At 41.5% G+C, this 18,795-nt stretch overlaps 2 protein-coding genes across 2 annotated transcripts in view; one reads left to right on the top strand and one right to left on the bottom strand.

The window, feature by feature from the left end:
- The first annotated feature begins 3,570 nt into the window (after positions 1–3,570).
- Positions 3,571–5,300, top strand: RPS23 (ribosomal protein S23). The gene is made up of 4 exons (XM_049867083.1): positions 3,571–3,644; positions 4,128–4,287; positions 4,828–4,948; positions 5,106–5,300. Exons 1-4 carry the CDS (start codon positions 3,641–3,643, stop codon positions 5,250–5,252), a joined length of 432 nt encoding a protein of 143 aa, XP_049723040.1. The 5' UTR covers positions 3,571–3,640; the 3' UTR covers positions 5,253–5,300.
- ATG10 (autophagy related 10) overlaps positions 5,209–18,795 on the bottom strand; it is a 421,428-nt gene continuing 407,841 nt past the window's right edge. The window contains exon 8 of the mRNA XM_049867030.1: positions 5,209–6,983. The gene's annotated coding sequence lies outside the window, so the exon portion shown is untranslated. The remainder of the gene's footprint in view (positions 6,984–18,795) is intronic.

Here is an 18,795-nt window from a genome sequence, read left to right as displayed (position 1 = left end):
CAAACCTCCTCTCCCCGCTCCTACTCTCCACTGATGGCCCGGCTTATTTCACACAGAAAACAGCACACAAAAGTTCCCCATCACCCACGAACAAATCGTCCAGTCTACTTGCACCTGTACCTGTTAAGGACTGAACTGTGTTCCCCCAAAACATGTGTTGGAGTCCTGAAATAGTTGGAGTCTCTGGAAATAAAGTTCTCTTTGTTATCTTAATGAGGTCATATCAGTGTAGGGTGTGTCCTAAGCCTAATCACTGCTGAGTTATAAGAAGCAGCATAGATACAGAGACAAGCAAGCATAAACTGGGGGAAGACAGGTGCCACATGAACTGAGGAACTGAGAAAACACTGGGGCTATAGAAACGAAGACAAGGATCTTCCCCAAGAGCCAACAGAGAGAGCCTTCCCCTATAGCCAGTGCCCTGAATTCAGACTTTTAGCCTCCTAAACTACGATAAAATAAATTTCTGTTCCTTAAAGTCACCCACTTGTGGTATTTGTTACAGTGACACTAAGAAACTAAGACAGCACCCACATACTCTGCTTTCTCTCCTCCTACTACTACTACAGATAAAGTGTTATTACTTCTAAGGTCAACTCCTCCACCTGGCACCCCCCCCATCCCTACTCAAGGACTTGCTCCCACAATTATCCTCCTTTTCTACTGAATTATGTATTTTTCCTTCTCTACTGGAAGATTCTTATCACCATACAAATATGTCATAATAACTGCCATCTTAAAGAAACTCATCCTAACTCCACATTCTCCTCCAGATATAATACATTTTCTCTGCATGTTATAGAAAAGCTCCTTGCAAAAATTATCTATGCTTGCTGTCTAGGTTTCCTTTCCTTCTATACTCTCTTGACTCCAATCCCATCAGGTTTTCATCTTCTCCACTCCATGGGATTCCACCACTCCATGGGATCCCCACTTGACAAAGTGGCACAAACGGTTAAGTGCTGGACTACTACTAACCAAAAGGTTGGTGCTTCAAACCCACCAAAGGCATCCTGGAAGTACGACCTGGCAATTTGTTTCTAAATGATCACAACCTCGAAAACCCTGTAGAGCAGTTTATTCCGCAAAAAATGCAGTTGCTGTGAGTCAGAATCACCTCCGCCACAACTAACAACAACCATCTCCACATAGCCAAATTCAAAAGGCATTCTCCGTCTTAACCTCCATTCACACTTGCTAATTCCTATCTCGTTCACTTGGCTTTGGTTAGAGTACAGCACTGACTGCTCCGAGTCTCTTCTGTTTCATCTGCCTTCTCTCTAAACTTTGGTGTGCCCGAGGTCTTAGGTCTCCAGCCTTTCTCTCTTTTGTCTGCAATACGATCTCTTCACTGCTGACTCTCCTGAACTCCATACTCACGTACGGATGTCTAACAGACATCTGGAGCCCTGGTGGTGCAATAGTTAAGTGCTGGGCTGTTAACCAAAAGGTCAGCAGTTCACACTCACAAAGTGGCTATGGCTCCACAGGAAAAAGCAGTGGTAGTCTCCTTCTGTTAGGATTAAACCCATTGCTGTCAAGTAGATTCCAACTCACAGCGACCCTACATGACAGAGTAGAATTTCCCCATATGGTTTCCAAAGAGCATCTGGCGGATTCAAACTGCTGACCTTTTGATCAGCAGCTAAGCTCCTAACCACTGTACCACCAGGGCTCCTCCATAAAGATTACAGCCTAGGAAACATTATGAGGCAATTCTACCCTGTCCTACAGAGTCGCTACGAGTCAGACTCTACTTGATGGCACCTAACAAGAAACATCTCAAACTTATTAAGTCCAAAACTCTTTCCCTTAAAATCTGCTCCTCTCCCAGTACTCCCTACTTGGTAATTAACACAATTCACCCTATTGCTTACATCAAAAACTGGAGTCACAACTCCTCTCTCATACTCTCCAGTCCTTAGCAAATCCTGTTCGCTCTACCATCAAACAGTGTATCAAATCCAAATATTTTTCACCACCTCCACTGTGGGTCCAAACCATTATCACCTCTTACTTGCAATGGCTTCTCAACTGACCTCACAGCATCATCTTTTGCACCCTTTCAGTTTTTTCTCCTAACAGAGTAATTCTATAAAAACGTGATTCTAATTCATCACTCCCTCCCCCGCTCCCCCTCAAACAAACAAAAAAACCCTTCCAATAACATTCAATCACAGCAAGAATAAACAGTCTACAAGTGTCCACGTTATCTGGTCCCTGTGTACCTATCAGACCTCATCTAGTGCCACACTACTCCCTGCTTGCTGGGCTCCACTCATCTACTGATCCTTCAGTCCTTCAAAAGCCCCAACCCATTCCACTTACTCAGAATCTGTTTTCCTGGGGAGGTCCTACCCTCTCTAATTATTTGATTGGCTACTTCTATTTAGGATCTCAACACAAATGTAATCTCCACAGAGGCTCCCCAAAAATATCCAAACCTACTGCCCTCGAGTTGATTCCAACTCATAGTGATCCTATTGGACAGAGTAGAACTGCCCATTAAGGTTTCCAAGGAGTGGCTGGTGGTTTTCAACTGATGATCTTTTAGTTAGCAGCCTGAGCTCTTAACCACTTGACCAACAGCGTTACCCACCCAATTCAGAGTAGCCACTCACATTCCCACCCCCCAAGTGACTGTCACCTAACCAATTATATTTTCTGTATAGCACTTAATATGTGAAATTATATTTAATTTTAAATTTACTCACATATCATTTGTCTCCCCAAACGTGAAATACAAACTTTATTGTTATTGTTAGGTGCCATGGAGCCAGTTCCAACTCATAGTGACTGTATGTACTACAGAACGAAACATTGCCCGGTCCTGTGCCAAACTCACAATCATTGCTGTGTTGGATCCCGTTCTTGCACCCACTATACAAACCTTGTAAGAGCAAAAACCTTCACTCTTGTTATCCCAAGAGTGCCTGGCACAGAGAAGACATTTTTTAAAATATTTGTTTAATGAGCCAGTATCCCAGAAAACTCTCATACCTATTTCATCTTACAGGAGAAACTGTTAAATGAATCACCGAAGTTTGCACAACCAGTAAATGGCAATTTTGAGTTTTATGCCCTTGCCTGATTCCAAAGCTTGGGTCTTCACTAAATTTTACAATTTACTGTGCCGCGTGTAAGTATAAGTTAAGGCTCAGAAGTTTAATTTTCCAAACTGTATGTCCCATTCCATCACACTAACACCCGGACCAAGTACACCACCGCCTTCAGACCCACCTCCCCTGCACGATTCCTTCTGCCCTTTCCTCCCTCCTCCCCGCTCCAAGCCAGTGGTTTTATCGAGAGCGCCTGCGCGGTAAGCGGATCTCGTGCAAAGGATTCTGGGATTGGTAGTTAACTGTCCTTCTGATCCTGGCATTCACATGAAAAAAGAAACACCTGTAAACAACGATGCAACTTAGATGTCTCAGAAATTCATGAAGATTACGTAAGACGCAGATTCTGGCTAAGGATAGTGGTATAAACCCGTCTTTTTCAAATTAGAGACGCCGATTCGGGTCAGGCGCTGGGCAGACAGCTGCACGGGGTCCTTTAGTGGGCGGGGCTTGCTCGCGGTGGCTTGTGGCTCCTTCCTGTTCTTCCTCTTTCTTTCGCTCGGAGCCGCGGTAACGCCAACATGGGTGAGAGTTGTCTGCAGTCGGGCTGAGGGGGCTGCAAGCGGGACCCGGGGTCTTGGGTGCTGGAGGGCGGGCGGATGGGAGCGGAGCAGGGGAGGTGGACGCCGCGGGGAGGCCCGACGAGAGAGCGTCCGGAAAGCACCGTTTCTGAAGGCATACGGCCTGGCGCGGAAGGAGCCCACGCGGCGCGGAATCCGGCGAACCCTCGCTCTGGCCTTACCGAGAGTCACAAGGCCGGCGACCCTGCCTCAGAGCGTTGACGTGGGGTCTTACCTTGAGAAAGTGTGCCATTCGAGCGGCTGTGTTCTTCCTCTAACGTTTGGTGATGGTTTAGAGAAACAGGTTTGGCCCATGGGCCAAAATGTGAGGCAAGAGCCCACGGGCTTAAGGATTTACATCGGGCTTAATGTCTTGGAAGATGCAAACTATAATTCTGTGAAGTGTTTTTTGCAGAGGAATCAAGGTGATTTTCTTCTTAAATTTTAGGCAAGTGTCGAGGTCTTCGTACTGCCAGGAAGCTCCGTAGCCACCGACGGGACCAGAAGTGGCATGATAAACAGTATAAAAAAGCCCATCTGGGCACAGCTTTGAAGGCCAACCCCTTTGGGGGCGCTTCCCATGCAAAGGGAATTGTGTTGGAAAAAGTGTAAGTCGAAGTTAATTGTTTAAGCTCTTAAAGTACTGTGGTAACTCGGTAAATATATTTATTGAATGCTTTTTAAAGGGATTATGATACAGCTTTTAGGTTTCTGTGTAGTCATATTTGTTTGGATCATCTCAACATTTAGGAGTTGTGAGGTGACGGGTAGGCGTATGTATTATGTGGGGGAACTGTTGTAAGTTGACACCCATCAGCTCTAATTTTTGCAGACACATGATGTAAGAACTGTTCTTGTTTTGTCCTTGGAAAAACTAAAGAGTGAGTTAAGTGAGATAAACCACATGAATTTGCCAGTATTTGACTGACTTAAAAAAAAAAAGTGATTTCATATGGTTAGATCAAAGTTAGTGGCATTCAGGACTTAAACCCAGACTTTGTAGCTGTAGTTCAGATATCTTTACAGTTCTGTAAACAGGCTAGAGATGTTTTAAACTAATTACTCTTAAGAGTGAAGTTTTTAAAAATTGGTTGAAGTTAAAGGAGTTTGACAATTTTAGATAGCTCACTGTGCTGTTTGTATTTCAGAGGAGTTGAAGCCAAACAGCCAAATTCTGCCATTAGGAAGTGTGTCCGAGTCCAGCTGATCAAGAATGGCAAGAAAATCACAGCCTTTGTACCCAATGATGGTTGCTTGAATTTTATTGAGGTAAATATCTCAGATAAATTAATCTACAAATACCTTCTGTTGTGGTTTCTGAGTGATTTCCCCCAGTTTTTTTGTGAGTTGGGAGTTTCTTTACATGAATGGTTATTATTTAGTGATTGGTACTGACACCACAAGTAAATTATTCATTTTATTCCAGGAAAATGATGAAGTTCTGGTTGCTGGATTTGGTCGCAAAGGTCATGCTGTTGGTGACATTCCTGGAGTCCGCTTTAAGGTTGTTAAAGTAGCCAATGTCTCTCTTTTGGCCTTATACAAAGGCAAGAAGGAAAGGCCACGATCATAATTTTTGATGATGAAAATGTGATAGTAATAAATTTTCATATGCCAGAAATGCTTGAGTCTTATTTCTTCTTCTTGTTAGGTGCCATCCAGTCAGTTCAGGCTGTTAGTGAACAACAGGGTGAAACACTACACCATCGTCACAATTGTTATGATTTGCTCCTTAAACCACGATGTGGCATTGTGTATGTACCCAGTTTTAAGAGAACAAAGTTACTTCAGGATTCTCTACAGAAATGGGATTCATAAGCTAGGACAAAGTGTTAACCCACTCACTTGTCTAGAAACTTTTGATAGGCCGGCAGATAGAAATCTGCAGTATATAAGTTCACAGTTCTAGTATTTAAAAAAAAAAAAAAACTGATTGCAGTCGAGTCGATTTTGACCCTATAGTTCTAGTATAGAGGGTTTAAGCCAAATCAGATCATTTTTCGATGGTCCCTGCTCTGTTTTCCAAGTATCCAAAGGTGTTGCAATGTATGTTTTAATTCTGTAAGTAGACTACTGTGTAAACTAAGGAGACTTAGGCATTGGATGGCTTAGGCTGAAGTTGATGGAAGTGTGTGCTAGGCAAATTGAGGCATAAGAAAGTTTCTGGAGAAGGGAGACCAGGTGTTGCAAGATTGGTCTTTCTAAATGCCTCATTTCATAAGGTGAAGTCCCGGTGGTGCAGAGGTTAAGTGTTCGGCTGCTAACCAAAAGGTTGGCAGTTCAAGTCCACTAGCCGTTCCTTGGAAACCCTATGGGGCAGTTCTAATCTGTCCCATAGGGTTGCTATGAGTTGGAATCCATGGCAACAGGTTTTTTTGTTTCTATGTCATAAGTTTGCCAGTAACATTCATTCTGATGATACATCAATTCAAGGCACACAGTCACACGTGATTAGGGATAAATCAAGGTTGGTGGTGGTAATTGCCCAAGTCTTTGGTACATGGGGATTCACTGTCTACAGATTGTTTGCAATTTTGAAAAATGAATGTCTCTGAAATGGGCCCATTACCCTCATTTAAGTAAGTTGTTTGAGGAGCTGCAGTTGATTGGAGCATTCAAGTAAAATACAGAGTGTTTATGTCTAGGAGCTTTTAAGAATGGAAAACCATTCCTCATTCTCCAAAGGCTCAAAACTAGAATCCTTATTATAGCACAGGTGGCTCTTACCTACTCTAGTTTTACCTGTCCTTCCTCTCCTTCGCTCCCCTTGTTCTAGCAACACTGGCTTTTCAGTTGCTCTAATCTCAGTTCCCCATCCAGCCTCAGAACTTCTCCTCACACCATCTGATGTTTAGGGCTGGTCACACTTCGTTAGCTACTTGTTATCTCAGACTTTACTGATCCAAACTTGCATGGTTTTGTCTGCTCTTGCTACACATGGCAGAACCGTCGCAATCACAAAATTGGGCCATTGTTTTGACTGTCTTATCCTCTAGGATGGAGAGAGGCTATTGTTTTCTGTTCCAGAGCTTCGTAGCATCTGTATTTCAGTTGCGCAGTCAATATTAGATCATTCCCAAGGGCTGGCCAGATGTTTTTGAAAGGAATTCCTCCCCTCACTTAACTGACCCAGCCTCCCACTATTCCGGGAGTATTTTGGAGCCTCTTTTACTGGTAGCAGGCCCTGGCCTGAACACTGGAAGTGGAGGTCACAGAGGGGCACGTGGTTCCATCCCCCCAGAGTCAGGTGCAGCTCAGCAGCCCTCAGGCCTTCGGGGTGCTCAGAATGGCTAGGCCGGTGCACCTGTAGCAGGAAAAATGAATGGTCAGTGACAGGACAGCACAGGCACAGGACCCTAGGGTGGATCCTGGTGTCCAGCAGTGCCAAATTTGTAAATACAGCCTACACGGGGTTCAGGACACCCTTCGACAATGGTTCACACTTGCAGTCTCTCAGGTGCACCTGGAAACATAAAACCACTCTTGCTATGCAATCCAATAGCCAAATGTTTGCCAGATTGACTTGCAGTTCCCATCCTGCGTGGCAGCTCCACCCGTAAGTACATGTCAGGTGTCTCAAACCAATATTGTATGAAACTGTTCTTCGTTCCTTCTGTCCGTTATACGTCTCTCCTGTAACTAAGGCCCCTTCGTTCAGGTATCCAATACGGACTGTATGCCTGGCACTGTGCTGTGTTGGACTGGGTGAGGCTAGGTCTAGGGTCAGAGGAGTGAGGTATTGACTATGGGCACAAAATTTAAGAGGGCAGCCAGAAAACAAATCAAAATAATATTTTAATGCTTTATTTGAAAAAATAATGCAAAAAGTCCTTGATGATTGCTGGGATATAGCAATGAAGAGAGACCTCCCGGCCCTGACCACCTTGGACTTAACAATCTGTTTCTAACAACTCTCCCAGCTAGCCTCCCTGCATGATGCTAAAAAGCACATTCCATTAAAAAAAAAAAAAAAATTGAACTTTATCAAAACCTTTGTTAATTACACTATTAAGAGGATGGAAAGACTAGGAGAAAATATTTGTACATCACATACAGAACAAAAACATTTTATACAAAATATATAAAGAACTCTAAACTCAATGGTAAGAAAACAATTCCATTAGAAAATTAGCAAAGTACTTGAATAGACACTTCATCAAAGATGGAAAATAAGCCCATGGAAAGATGTTCCATGTTATTAGTCATTACCTATCCAAATGGCGAGGTCCCAAGTGTTGCAAGCAGTTTGTGATCTGCTAATCTAAATGGTGGTGGTTCAAACCCACCCCGTAAGTCCATGGAAGAACGGCCTGGTGAACTCCTTTCGTAAAGATGACAGCCAAGAAAACCCTACGGAGCAGCTCTACACTGTAACAGTGGGGTTGTCATGAGTTGGAATTGACTCGAGGGCAACTGGTTTGGTTTTGGTTATTAGAATAGCTAAACTGAAAAAATTATTATACAGTACAGGTGAGAAAGTGGAGCGACTGGATCTTTATTCATACATTGCTGGTGAGAATACAAAATGGTACAGCCACTCTGGAAAACAGCCTGACAGTTTCTCATACAATGTTGTTAGGTGCCATTGAGTTGCTTTCTTCTGTTGAAACAACTCCCTCTTGGTCTATGCACAATTAAGTGTTCTGGAATTCCCATTTTTTGAAATGTTATTCATAATTTGTTATGATCCACACAGTCAAGTGCCTTCGTATAGTCAATAAAACACAGGTAAACATCTTTCTAGTATTCTCTGCATTCGGCCAAGACCCATGTGACATGAGCAATGATACCCTTGTTCCACATCCTCTACTGAATCCAGCTTGAATTTCTGGCAGTTCCCTGTTGATGTACTGCTGCAGCTGCTTTTAAATGATCTTCAAAATACTACTTGCATGTGATATTAACTATATTGTTCAATAATTTCCGAATGCCATTAGATCAGCATTCTTTGGGATGGGCACAAATATACGGATCTCTTTCAGTTGGTTGGCCAGGTAGCTGTCTTCCAAATTTCTTGGCATAGATGAATGAGCACCTCCAGTGCTGCATCTGTTTGTTGAAATATCTCAATTGATAGTCCGATTCCTGGTTGCTTGTTTTTTGCCAATGCCTTCAGTGCAGCTTGGACTTCTCCCTTCAGTACCATCAATTCCTGATCATATGCAACCTCCTGAAATGGTTGAATGTCGACCCAATTCTTTTTGGTAAAGTAACTGTGTGTTCCTTCCATCTTCTTGTGATGCTTCCTGAGTAATTCAATATTTTGCCCATAGAATCCTTCCATACAATATGATACAATAATCTTATACAATATGACCTAGTAATAACTGCACTTCTGGGTGTATCCTAGACAACTGGAAGGTATGTCCACAAACAAACCTGTACACAAATGTTAATGGCAGCTTTATTTGCAATAGCAAAAAACTGGTAACAACCTAAATGTCCTTCAGTGGGTGAACAGATAATCAAACTGGTACATCTATAATGAAATAGTACTCAGCCATAAAAAGAAAAAACAATTTTGTTACATGGAACAATTTTGATGGGTTTCCAGAATATTTTGTTGAGTTAAAAAAAAAACCACTCTCAGGAGGCAAAGCCAAGATGGTGGAGTAGTCAGGTGCTTCCTGTGGTCCCTCTTACAACAAACACCTGAAAAAACAAGTGACTCGATATATATGACAGTCTGGGAGCCCTGAACATCAAGGGCAAAGTTGAGGAGTCAAACTGAGTGGCAGGGGAAGGGAGAGACAGTTCAGAAGCAGAAAGGAGTTGCCAGACCTGACCTGGTAGGAACCAGTGCCGCACAGGCCAGATAAACGCACAGGTGCGGTGAGGTGAGCAGTGGTATTCGGGATGTATTTTTTACATCGGGAGAGACCGAGTGGTGGAGAGTCCACTCACGCCTCCAGAGTCAACAAAACACGGTGCTCAATCGCAAAAGGTAAGTTATTGTTAGCTGCCGTTGAGTCAGTTCCAACTCATAGCGACCCTATGTACCACAGAACTATGTACCACTGCCCAGTCCTGCACCATCCTTATAATCATTATGCTTAAGCAAATTGTTGCAGCCACTGTGTCAATCCATCTCGTTGATTGAGGGTCTTCCTCTTTTCTGCTGACTCTGTAGTTTACCAAGCATGATGTTGTTCTCCAGGGACTATCCTTCCTGACAACATGTCCAAAGTATGTAAGATGTAGTCTTGCGATCCTTGCTTCTAAGGAGCATTCTGGTTGCACTTCTTCCAAGACAGATTTGTTCGTTCTTCTGGCAGTCCATGATATATTCAATATTCTTCCCCAACACCACAACTCAAAGGCGTCAATTCTTCAGTCTTCCTTATTTACTGAGCAGCTTTCACATGCATATGATGGGATTGAAAATATCATGGCTTGGGTCAGGCACACCTTAGTCTTCAAGGTGACTGCCACCAATGACTGCCCTGACAGGGAACACAACAGAGAGTCTCTGACGGAGCAGGAGAAAAGTGGAACGCAGAATTCAAATTCTAGTAAAAAGACCAGACTTAACGGTCTGACAGAGACTGGCGGGACCCCAGGAGACATGGCCCTGAGACTATGAGCCCAGAACTAAAACCAGTCCTGAAACCAACACTTCAGACAAAGATTAGACTGGACTATGAGACATAAAATGATATTGGTGAGGAGTGTGCTTCTTAGCTCAAGTAGACACATGAGACTATGTGGCTAGCTCCTGACTGGAGGTGAGATGAGAAGGCAGAGGGGATAGCTGATCATTGAATGGACACGGGAAATACAGGGTGGAGAAGAGGAGTGTGCTGTCACATTGTAGGCAGAGCAACTAGGGTCGCATTACAATGTGCGTATAAATTTTTGTATGAGAAACTGACTTGAATTGCAAACTTTTACTTAAGCACAGTAATAATAAAAAAAGCCAATCTCAAAAGGTTAAATTCTATATGATTTCATTGTATAACACTCAAAATTAAAAAATGGAGAAGAGATCAATGGTTGTTGGGGATTAGAGATGGGACTAGGGTCTGAGTATAAAAAGGTAGCAGGAAGTAGTTTCTTGTGATGATGGAACAGTTCACTCTGGTTGGGGTGGTGGTTACAAAATCAATATATGTGGATAAAATTTCACACTATTGTGAACCAAAAGGAAACCCTGGTGGCGTAGTGGTTAAGTGCTACGGCTGCTAACCAAAAGGTAGGCAGTTCAAATCCACTAGGAGCTCCTTCCATGCTTTATGAGACAGTTCTACTCTGTCCTACAGGGTCGCTATGAGTCGGAATCAGCTTGAGGGCAACGAGTTTGGTTTTTTTAGTTTGAATGCACCAAAAAAAGTGCATATAAATATTGGTGAAATCCAAATAAGGGCTGTAGTGTAGTTAATAGCACTGTACCGATGTTAATATCCTGGTTTTGAAAATGTACTCCGGTTGCGAAGGGTGTTATTGAGGAAAGCTTGGTTGAAAGGGACACACAAAGTATATTATTTTTTGCAACTTCTGCTAAGTCTTAAATTATTTATACATAGAATGTAAAGAAAAAAGAGTATTTTGTGAGTGGGTAATTATTTGAGTTGGTTATATAATGTGTTAGCTCTGAGGTTTGCCTAGCAAAGCCCAAACAAATCAGAAATTGTTAGAACAGAAAGATTCTAGTGATTATCTACGTAGTCCTGTGATTCTCAAACCCAGGGAACGTTAGAACTCCCGAAGGCACTTGTTGAATTACAGATTCTCCCAGTCCTTTGGAAAACAATCTTCAGGATATTTCAGGAGAAATCGGTTTTATTGGCAAACTTTCAGGTGATCTTTAGTCATCTCTATACTTCTTCTGCTGAAGGAAACTATTGATCTTATCCAGCCATCTCATCTTATAAGGCAGAAGTGCAGGAAAGGCAGCTCTTAATTATTTTAGAAGCAATCTGACCAAATAATTGGCATAGCTGAGTTTAGAACCATGGTCTGTCTTTTGATTCCTACATGAAACTTGCTGTCAGAAATCTAGCGCTTTGTAAAACAAGAAACACCATTGTACAGGTAGCTACTTAGCCAGGTCAGGATACACTTATACTAGGTATTTAGTAAGAGTTTTTTCTGCCTTTTGAAGGGAAGAGGGGTAGTAAAACATAATTAGATAATTGTGTGTGTGTGTTTATAATGGTATATATGGAGAAATTCAAACTCTCCAGTTAAATGTTCTCAAGAATATTTAAAACTCTATTACGGAAATATGCAATGTTCCATATATATGTATTTTTGTTTTTTCAATTTTTAACAGCTGAGAGATAGACACAGTTGTAATTTGACAGCTATACAAATTTGAATATATATCTTTGTATACATTAATTTCCAGTATTTGATTCTAGGAAAATGTCTGGTTGTAGGATTTGGTCATAAAAGTCATGCTATGGATAATACTTCTGGAGTCCATTTCAAGGTTCAAAGTAGCTAATGTTTCTTTATTGGATTTGTACAAAGTCAAGAAAAAAAGACCCATATCATAAACCACCATACTGTGATAAATTTTTTACTTACATCTATTTGTATAATCGGTTTTGACCTATAAGATCTGTTTAAAGAGATCACTCAAGTCTTAACTCACATTTCTTATGAGACTGTAGTCTAGGGGATTGTCTTAGCAGTTTGGTTGTATTGAGCATCCTTAGTTTCTAGTGCAATCCCTGTTCATATTATTTGGTAAAGTGATGTTGATGTTTAGATTTTGTTAGTACCTGAGAAAAAGAAGAGGATATTTAAAGCTTATCAATGGCCACTGCAGGAGTTCTAGAGCAATGCATTAAAACATTTAACAATTAAATGAAATCAGCATAACTTGTCTCATAAGAGAAAATCGTTTTTAGAATGGCAGAGGAGAACCACGAGTGGCAGATAACCAGTACGTCCAAATATACACACGCACCATCTCCACCTCATTCAAGCTGTTACTTAAGCCTTTAATATGTGGTATGTATCTTCAGAAATGCAGGAGCCGCTCACACACAGCCCTGGGAACTTTAGCCAGGCATGGTGAGCTGCGTCACAAATCCCTTCCTAATGCTCCCTGCTTCCCAGATGACCTGCTTTCAAACAGCAATTTGGATGCTCAGGAGAACTTCTCCCTCAGGAGGGAGCGGGGGAATCAAAATTCTGGACCCCCACATCATCCCCTCAGACCGTCCAGTCAGGGAAATGCCAGCTCCCTCCCTCGGTTCCTTTACCAGTGTTCTGCTTGGTTTATTTGTGGTAATAAGTTCCTTAATCTATTCAGGATGTAGGGTTTTGTTTTGTTTTTTTAAGCCTAGCTTTCTAAAGGTCTTTCATTGTAGTTAATTAGAAATAGAACAAGAGGCTATATTATTTGGCTGGGTTCAAATGCAGGGCACACTGAGTATACCAAATTTTCTAGTGAGTTTAGATGCTAAGGGATATATTATAATGCTTCCTTACCTCTTTTACCAACCAGTTAATGTTTAAATCTGTACAACAGTGGGCAGAATAAACCACATTTTAAATAGTTTTTCATTTGAATCACAGCAGAGAACTGTGGTGCGAAATGTTACTTGTTGAAACATGTTTTGTATCTTACTACCTGCTTTGGAAACAGTGATATGAAAGAAATTGTTTTGTCACATCTTTTTTCTCCAACAGATTTGTGAGTTTATTTACCCAGCTTATAATCAAAACATTTTTTCCATGTAGTTTGACAGCTTCAGGTACTCTGTTTTGTGTATGTCTGCAGGCAAGTAGGATCACTTTACCCCTCCTTAGCTTCGCAATAGTTAATTATAAACTCAAAAACCAAACCCACTGCCGTCAAGCTGACTCTTCCCTCATAGTGACCCTATAGGACAGAGTAGAACTGCCCCCTAGGGTTTCCAAGGCTATAGTTTTGATGGAAGGAGACTGCCACAGCTTTCTCCCTCGAAGCAGGTTGTGGGTTCAAACCATCAACCTTTCAGTAAGCAGCAGAGAGCTTAACTATTGCATCACCAGGGCTTTATGTTTAGAATTGGAACCTGTTGCCTTTGAGTCGATTCCTAGGCTGTAATTAAGTGGTTTGTTTGTCATCCTGTCACCATACCCCTCTCTCTTCTGTCCACGGCATATATCTGTATGTGTGTGTGTAAGAGAGAAAGAGAGAATAAAGAGATTGTGAATGGGATTTATTGACCAGGATTCTTGAGCTAGGGTTTGTCTTATATTTCAGAGGGCCTATGGGGTCGCTATGAGTTTGAATCGACTCAAGGGCAACTAACAAACAACATGAACCTCCTGGAATCCTTGGGTGGTAGAAATGGTTAGTGTGCTGGGCATTAACTGAAAGGTTAGAGGCTTGAGCCCATCCAGAGGTGCTTTAGAAAAAAGGCCTGGCAATCTGGTTTTAAAAAAATCAGCCATTGAAAACCCTAGGAAGCTCAGTTCTACTCTGACACACATGAGGTCACCATGAGTCAGAGTCGACTTGACGGCAACTGGTTTCTTATGAACCTCCTGAAACCGTATACAGAAATTTCTGATACATATGTACATTGTCCTAGAAACGCGTCCTATACTTTTTTCAGATTTTCAAGTGGGTTCTGACCCAAGAAACCAGTTAGTGTTTAAATCTGTATAATATCAAGCATATTGTCACATGTTAAATACGTTTTCCATTTTAATCGCAGCTGAGAACAGTAGAAAGAAGTTGTCTGTGGTTTGACGTTGTTTATGAAATGTCCCCCTGTGGTGAGTTCTGCGGGGTGGTGGTCTGTGGATGGAGGAGCCAGCCTGCAGGACCTGCAAGTACATTTTGCATTCTGCTTTGATTGTATTGGCTGACCTAATTATGGAACAATGGGCCACTTTAGAGAAAAGTTTCCCAACATCACTGGTAAAGGTCGAATCAGAAAGAGGCCATAAAGCCACACCCTCAGGAATGAAAGCAGAGGACAAAAGCCCAAAGATGTTTTTAACATCTAAGAATGGAGTAAAAATTCACAGAATTGACCGAATTTTAAAAAAGTTTACTATACACTTTAAAAAAAAAAAAAGTATAATGTCTGTGATTTCCTTTAAAATATTTCAGCAAAGGAAATAAAAAGAAAAAAGAAAGGATTGATTGAGCAAACATGGCAAAATCTTGGTAATTGCTGATTACAGATATGTGAGGATTTTTTAATTATTATTAATTTTTTATTGTGTTTTAAGTGAAAGTTTACAATTCAAGTCAATTCCTCATACAAAAACTTATACACACCTTGCCATGTACTCCTAGCTGCTCTCCTCCTAATGTGACAGCACACTCCTCCTCTCCACCCTGTATTCACCGTGTCCATTCAACCAGCTCCTGTCCCCTGCTGCCTCCTCCTCTTGCCTCCGGACAGGAGCTGCCCACGTAGTCTCATGTATCTACTTGAGCTAAGAAGCACACTCCTCACCAGCATCATTTTATGTCTTATAGTCCAGTCTAATCTTTGTTTGCAGAGTTGGCTTCAGGACTGGTTTTAGTTTTGCGCTAACACAGAGTCCAGGGGCCATGTCTTCTAGGGTCCCTCCGGTATTAGTTAGACCATTAAGTCTGGTCTTTTTACTAGAATTTGAGTTCTGCACCCCACTTTTCTCCTGCTCCATCAGGACACAACTCTCTGTTGTGCTCCCTGTCAGAGCTGTCATTGGTGATAGCTGGACACCATCTAGTTCTTCTGGTCTCAGGCTGATGGAGTCTCTGGTTTATGTGGCCCTTTCTGTCTCTTGGGCTCATATTTTCCTTTTCTCTTTGGTGTTCTTCATTCTGCTTTGTTCCAGGAGGGCTGGGACCAATTGATGCATCTTAGATGGCTGCTTGCTAGCTTTTAAGACTCCAGATGCGACTCACCAAAGTGGGATGCAGAACATTTTCTTAATAAACTTTGTTATGCCAATTGACCTAGATATCCCCTGAAACCCCAGACCCCTGCTTCTGCTACTGTGTCCCTCAAAGTGTTTGGTTGTATTCAGGAAACTTCTTAGCTTTTGGTTTAGTCCCATTGTACTTTGTGAGGATATTTTTAAAATAAATACATTTTTAATAAATAAATTTTCCCAAAATGGTGATTATCTATGTAATCCTGTGATCCTCAAACCCAGGGAACATTATGTCTTAGTCATCTAGTGCTGCTATAACAGAAATACCACAAGTGGATGGCTTTAACAAACAGACACTTATTCTCTCACAGTCTAGTAGGCTAGAAGTCCAAATTTAGGGCGCCAGCTCCAGGGGAAGGCTTTCTCTCTCTGTCGACTCTGGAGGAAGGTCCTTGTCATTAATCTTCCCATTGTCTAGGAGATTCTTTGTGCAGGAACCTTGAGTCCAAAGGACTCATTCTACTCCCAGCATTGCTTTCTTGGTGGTATGAGGTCCCCCATGTCTCTCTGCTAGCTTCTCTTATATCTCAAAAGAGATTGGCTCAAGACACAATCCAGTCTTGTAGATTGAGTGCTACCTCATTAACATAACTGCCACTATCTCATCAACATCATAGAGATAGTATTTAAAACACATAGGAAAATCACATCAGATGACAAAATGGTAGACAATCACACAATACTGGGAATCATGGCCCAGTCAAGTTGTCAGATATTTTGGGGGGACACAATTCAATCCATGACACATCAGAATTCCCAAGGCACTTGTTAAATTACAGATACTTCCAATCCTCTGAAAAATAATCTTCAGGATATTTCAGAAAAAATCTGTTTTATTGGCAAACCCTCAGGTGGTATGTGGGGGTTCATTATACTGTTCTCTCTACTTTTGAGTATGTCTGAACTGTTTCATAAATTTTTTAAATTACATACCCATCATGATTTTCCAGCTGCCATGCTCTCTGGCTATACTAGAACCAGGACTCGAATGGTCAGCTTCGATGGGAGCAAACAGGAAATGTAGGGCAATGAAGTGGACAAAGGAGAAGCTGGGACAAGGAAACCTAGCAGCACTGAGAAACAGCACGTGAAGAAAAAATGAAGCTGAGAATCCACGCAAATTTTAGCAACTCAAGAAGAGAAAAATGTTCAATTCAATCATAACAGCAAAGTAAAATAAAATTATGTTCAAAAATTTAAGGAGATGGTAAAACACAGATTACTTCTGGGAATGTAAACTGGAATAGTCTTAAAAAAAAAAAAAACCCAAACCCATGGCCATCGAGAGTAGGGTTTCCAAGGCTGTAATCTTTATGGAAATAGACTGCCACATCTTTCTCCCTCAGAGTGGCTGGTGGGTTCAAACCACAGACCTTTAGGTTAGCAGCGGAGTGCTTTAACCACTGTACCACCAGGGACCTATGGATTAGTCTTACTGGTGAACAAATTTAGCCGCATAAATAAAAATGCTTAAAACATTCAATATCCTTTGATCTGTCAATATCCACAGTAAAAGTGTAACCTAAGGAAACAAAATATGAGCAACTGTCTGCAGAGACTTCTCATTGCATTACATTCTGAAACCTCCTTTAGGCAAGAAGCTATGTTGCCTACTGACCACTCCGTTCTTAGCACAGTCCCTGACCAAGCAAGAAATAGATGCTCAATGAGTGAATGTTAAATAAGCAGTTACGAATTAGAAATGACCACAAAGTCTAATAATAGGTAAATTAATTGGTACATTTTGATATACCAAAGAAACCTAACTATAACTAAGAAATCCTAGTTAGTCATTTTAAATTGTATTTTCAAAGAACAGTAAATGATATGAGAAAATGTTCCGATATAATGTTAAATGGATAAATTGGTATGAAAAGCCAACACAAAACAATGCTAATTAAATATATTTAAAAGAGTATAAGAAAATACAGCAAAATTTAACTGCAGGAATCTCTGGGTGATACAAACTTTTTTTAAGTTTCCTCTTTCAAATTTTTCTGAATTACCCAAATTATCCACGAGGGCTAGAATCTTTTTTTAAAAAATTAACTTTCAGTTCCACATTCTACGGTTAGCTAAGAGTAGCATTACAAAAGAACCAAAGGCTTGAGATAAAGAAAGGATTTAAAACACATAGGAAAATCACATCAGATGACAAAATGTTGGACAATCACACAGCACTGGGGATCACAGCCTAGCTGAACTGACGCACATATTTTGGGGGGACACAATTCAATCCATGACAAACCCCATAACTGTGTGTATAGTCTGTGACTTCTATGTGGCCATTGCAACTAATTATCAAACTCAGCAGAGAAGTAGAGAGTGCCGTGGGAGGGATGGTTGGTGTGAGAACTGGTAAGGATGGCGGAGAGAAGAGGCATGTCTGACCTCCGCCTAATAGGAATCAGCCTTGAGCTGTTAATTCTCCTTCCCCTTATGTGAAGTTAGAGGAGGTCAGACACCACCCTACACCATTTTTAAAGGGTTCTTTGATCACAATTTCCCATCTGAGTTCCCACTCTCCATCCTCAAAGGTAACCTCTTGTATGAGTTTGGTGTGCATTTTCCTAGACTATAGGTAGGTAGGTAGATAAGTAGGTAGATAGATAGATAGGTGATAGATTGATCGATTGATAACTGCTATATAGTACCACATTTTATTTAGCGTTTCCCCTACTGACAATCAAGAAAGGGCCTGGGTACTCTTTCTCTGAACCTGCTGAAGGAGGAGCTCAGCTAAGTACATCGTACTCTGCTGCTGGTTGTCAGAGGAAAGGAATCTTCTCAAAGGATAGCATGGGTTGCAGTTCCCAAGGGGGAAAACAGACCCAGTCCCTGATACCTTGAAAAGAAGGCCATGCAGGTTGGTCTGGGCCTGAGCAGGGACTCCCAGTTTAGAACCTAAGACACAATCAAGTCATAACAATTTTCTAAACCATTCAGTGCCAAATAAGTCCTTCAAAAAACAACTCTATATATCATATTTATATGTTAAAACCTTCAGCAGTGCCCTGTTTGTCTCTCTGACCTACTCACTGTTCCCTACTCGGCCTGCCATGGCTCCTGACTTAAATATGCTTGGCCCTAGAGCCTTTTACCAAATTCCTCTCTTTCCTTCAAACCCCATTTTCTCTGGGAGCCTTACCCCAGGCTCAGTGATCACCCATATATGCAAACATTCAACCAAGTTTTATTGATGCTACCAAGTACCAATGGAGCCTGCATGGCTCAACGGT

The sequence above is a fragment of the Elephas maximus genome, chromosome 2 (assembly GCF_024166365.1).
Source record: "Elephas maximus indicus isolate mEleMax1 chromosome 2, mEleMax1 primary haplotype, whole genome shotgun sequence".
NCBI lineage: Eukaryota > Metazoa > Chordata > Mammalia > Proboscidea > Elephantidae > Elephas > Elephas maximus.
This window is presented reverse-complemented; position numbering and strand designations above follow the sequence as displayed.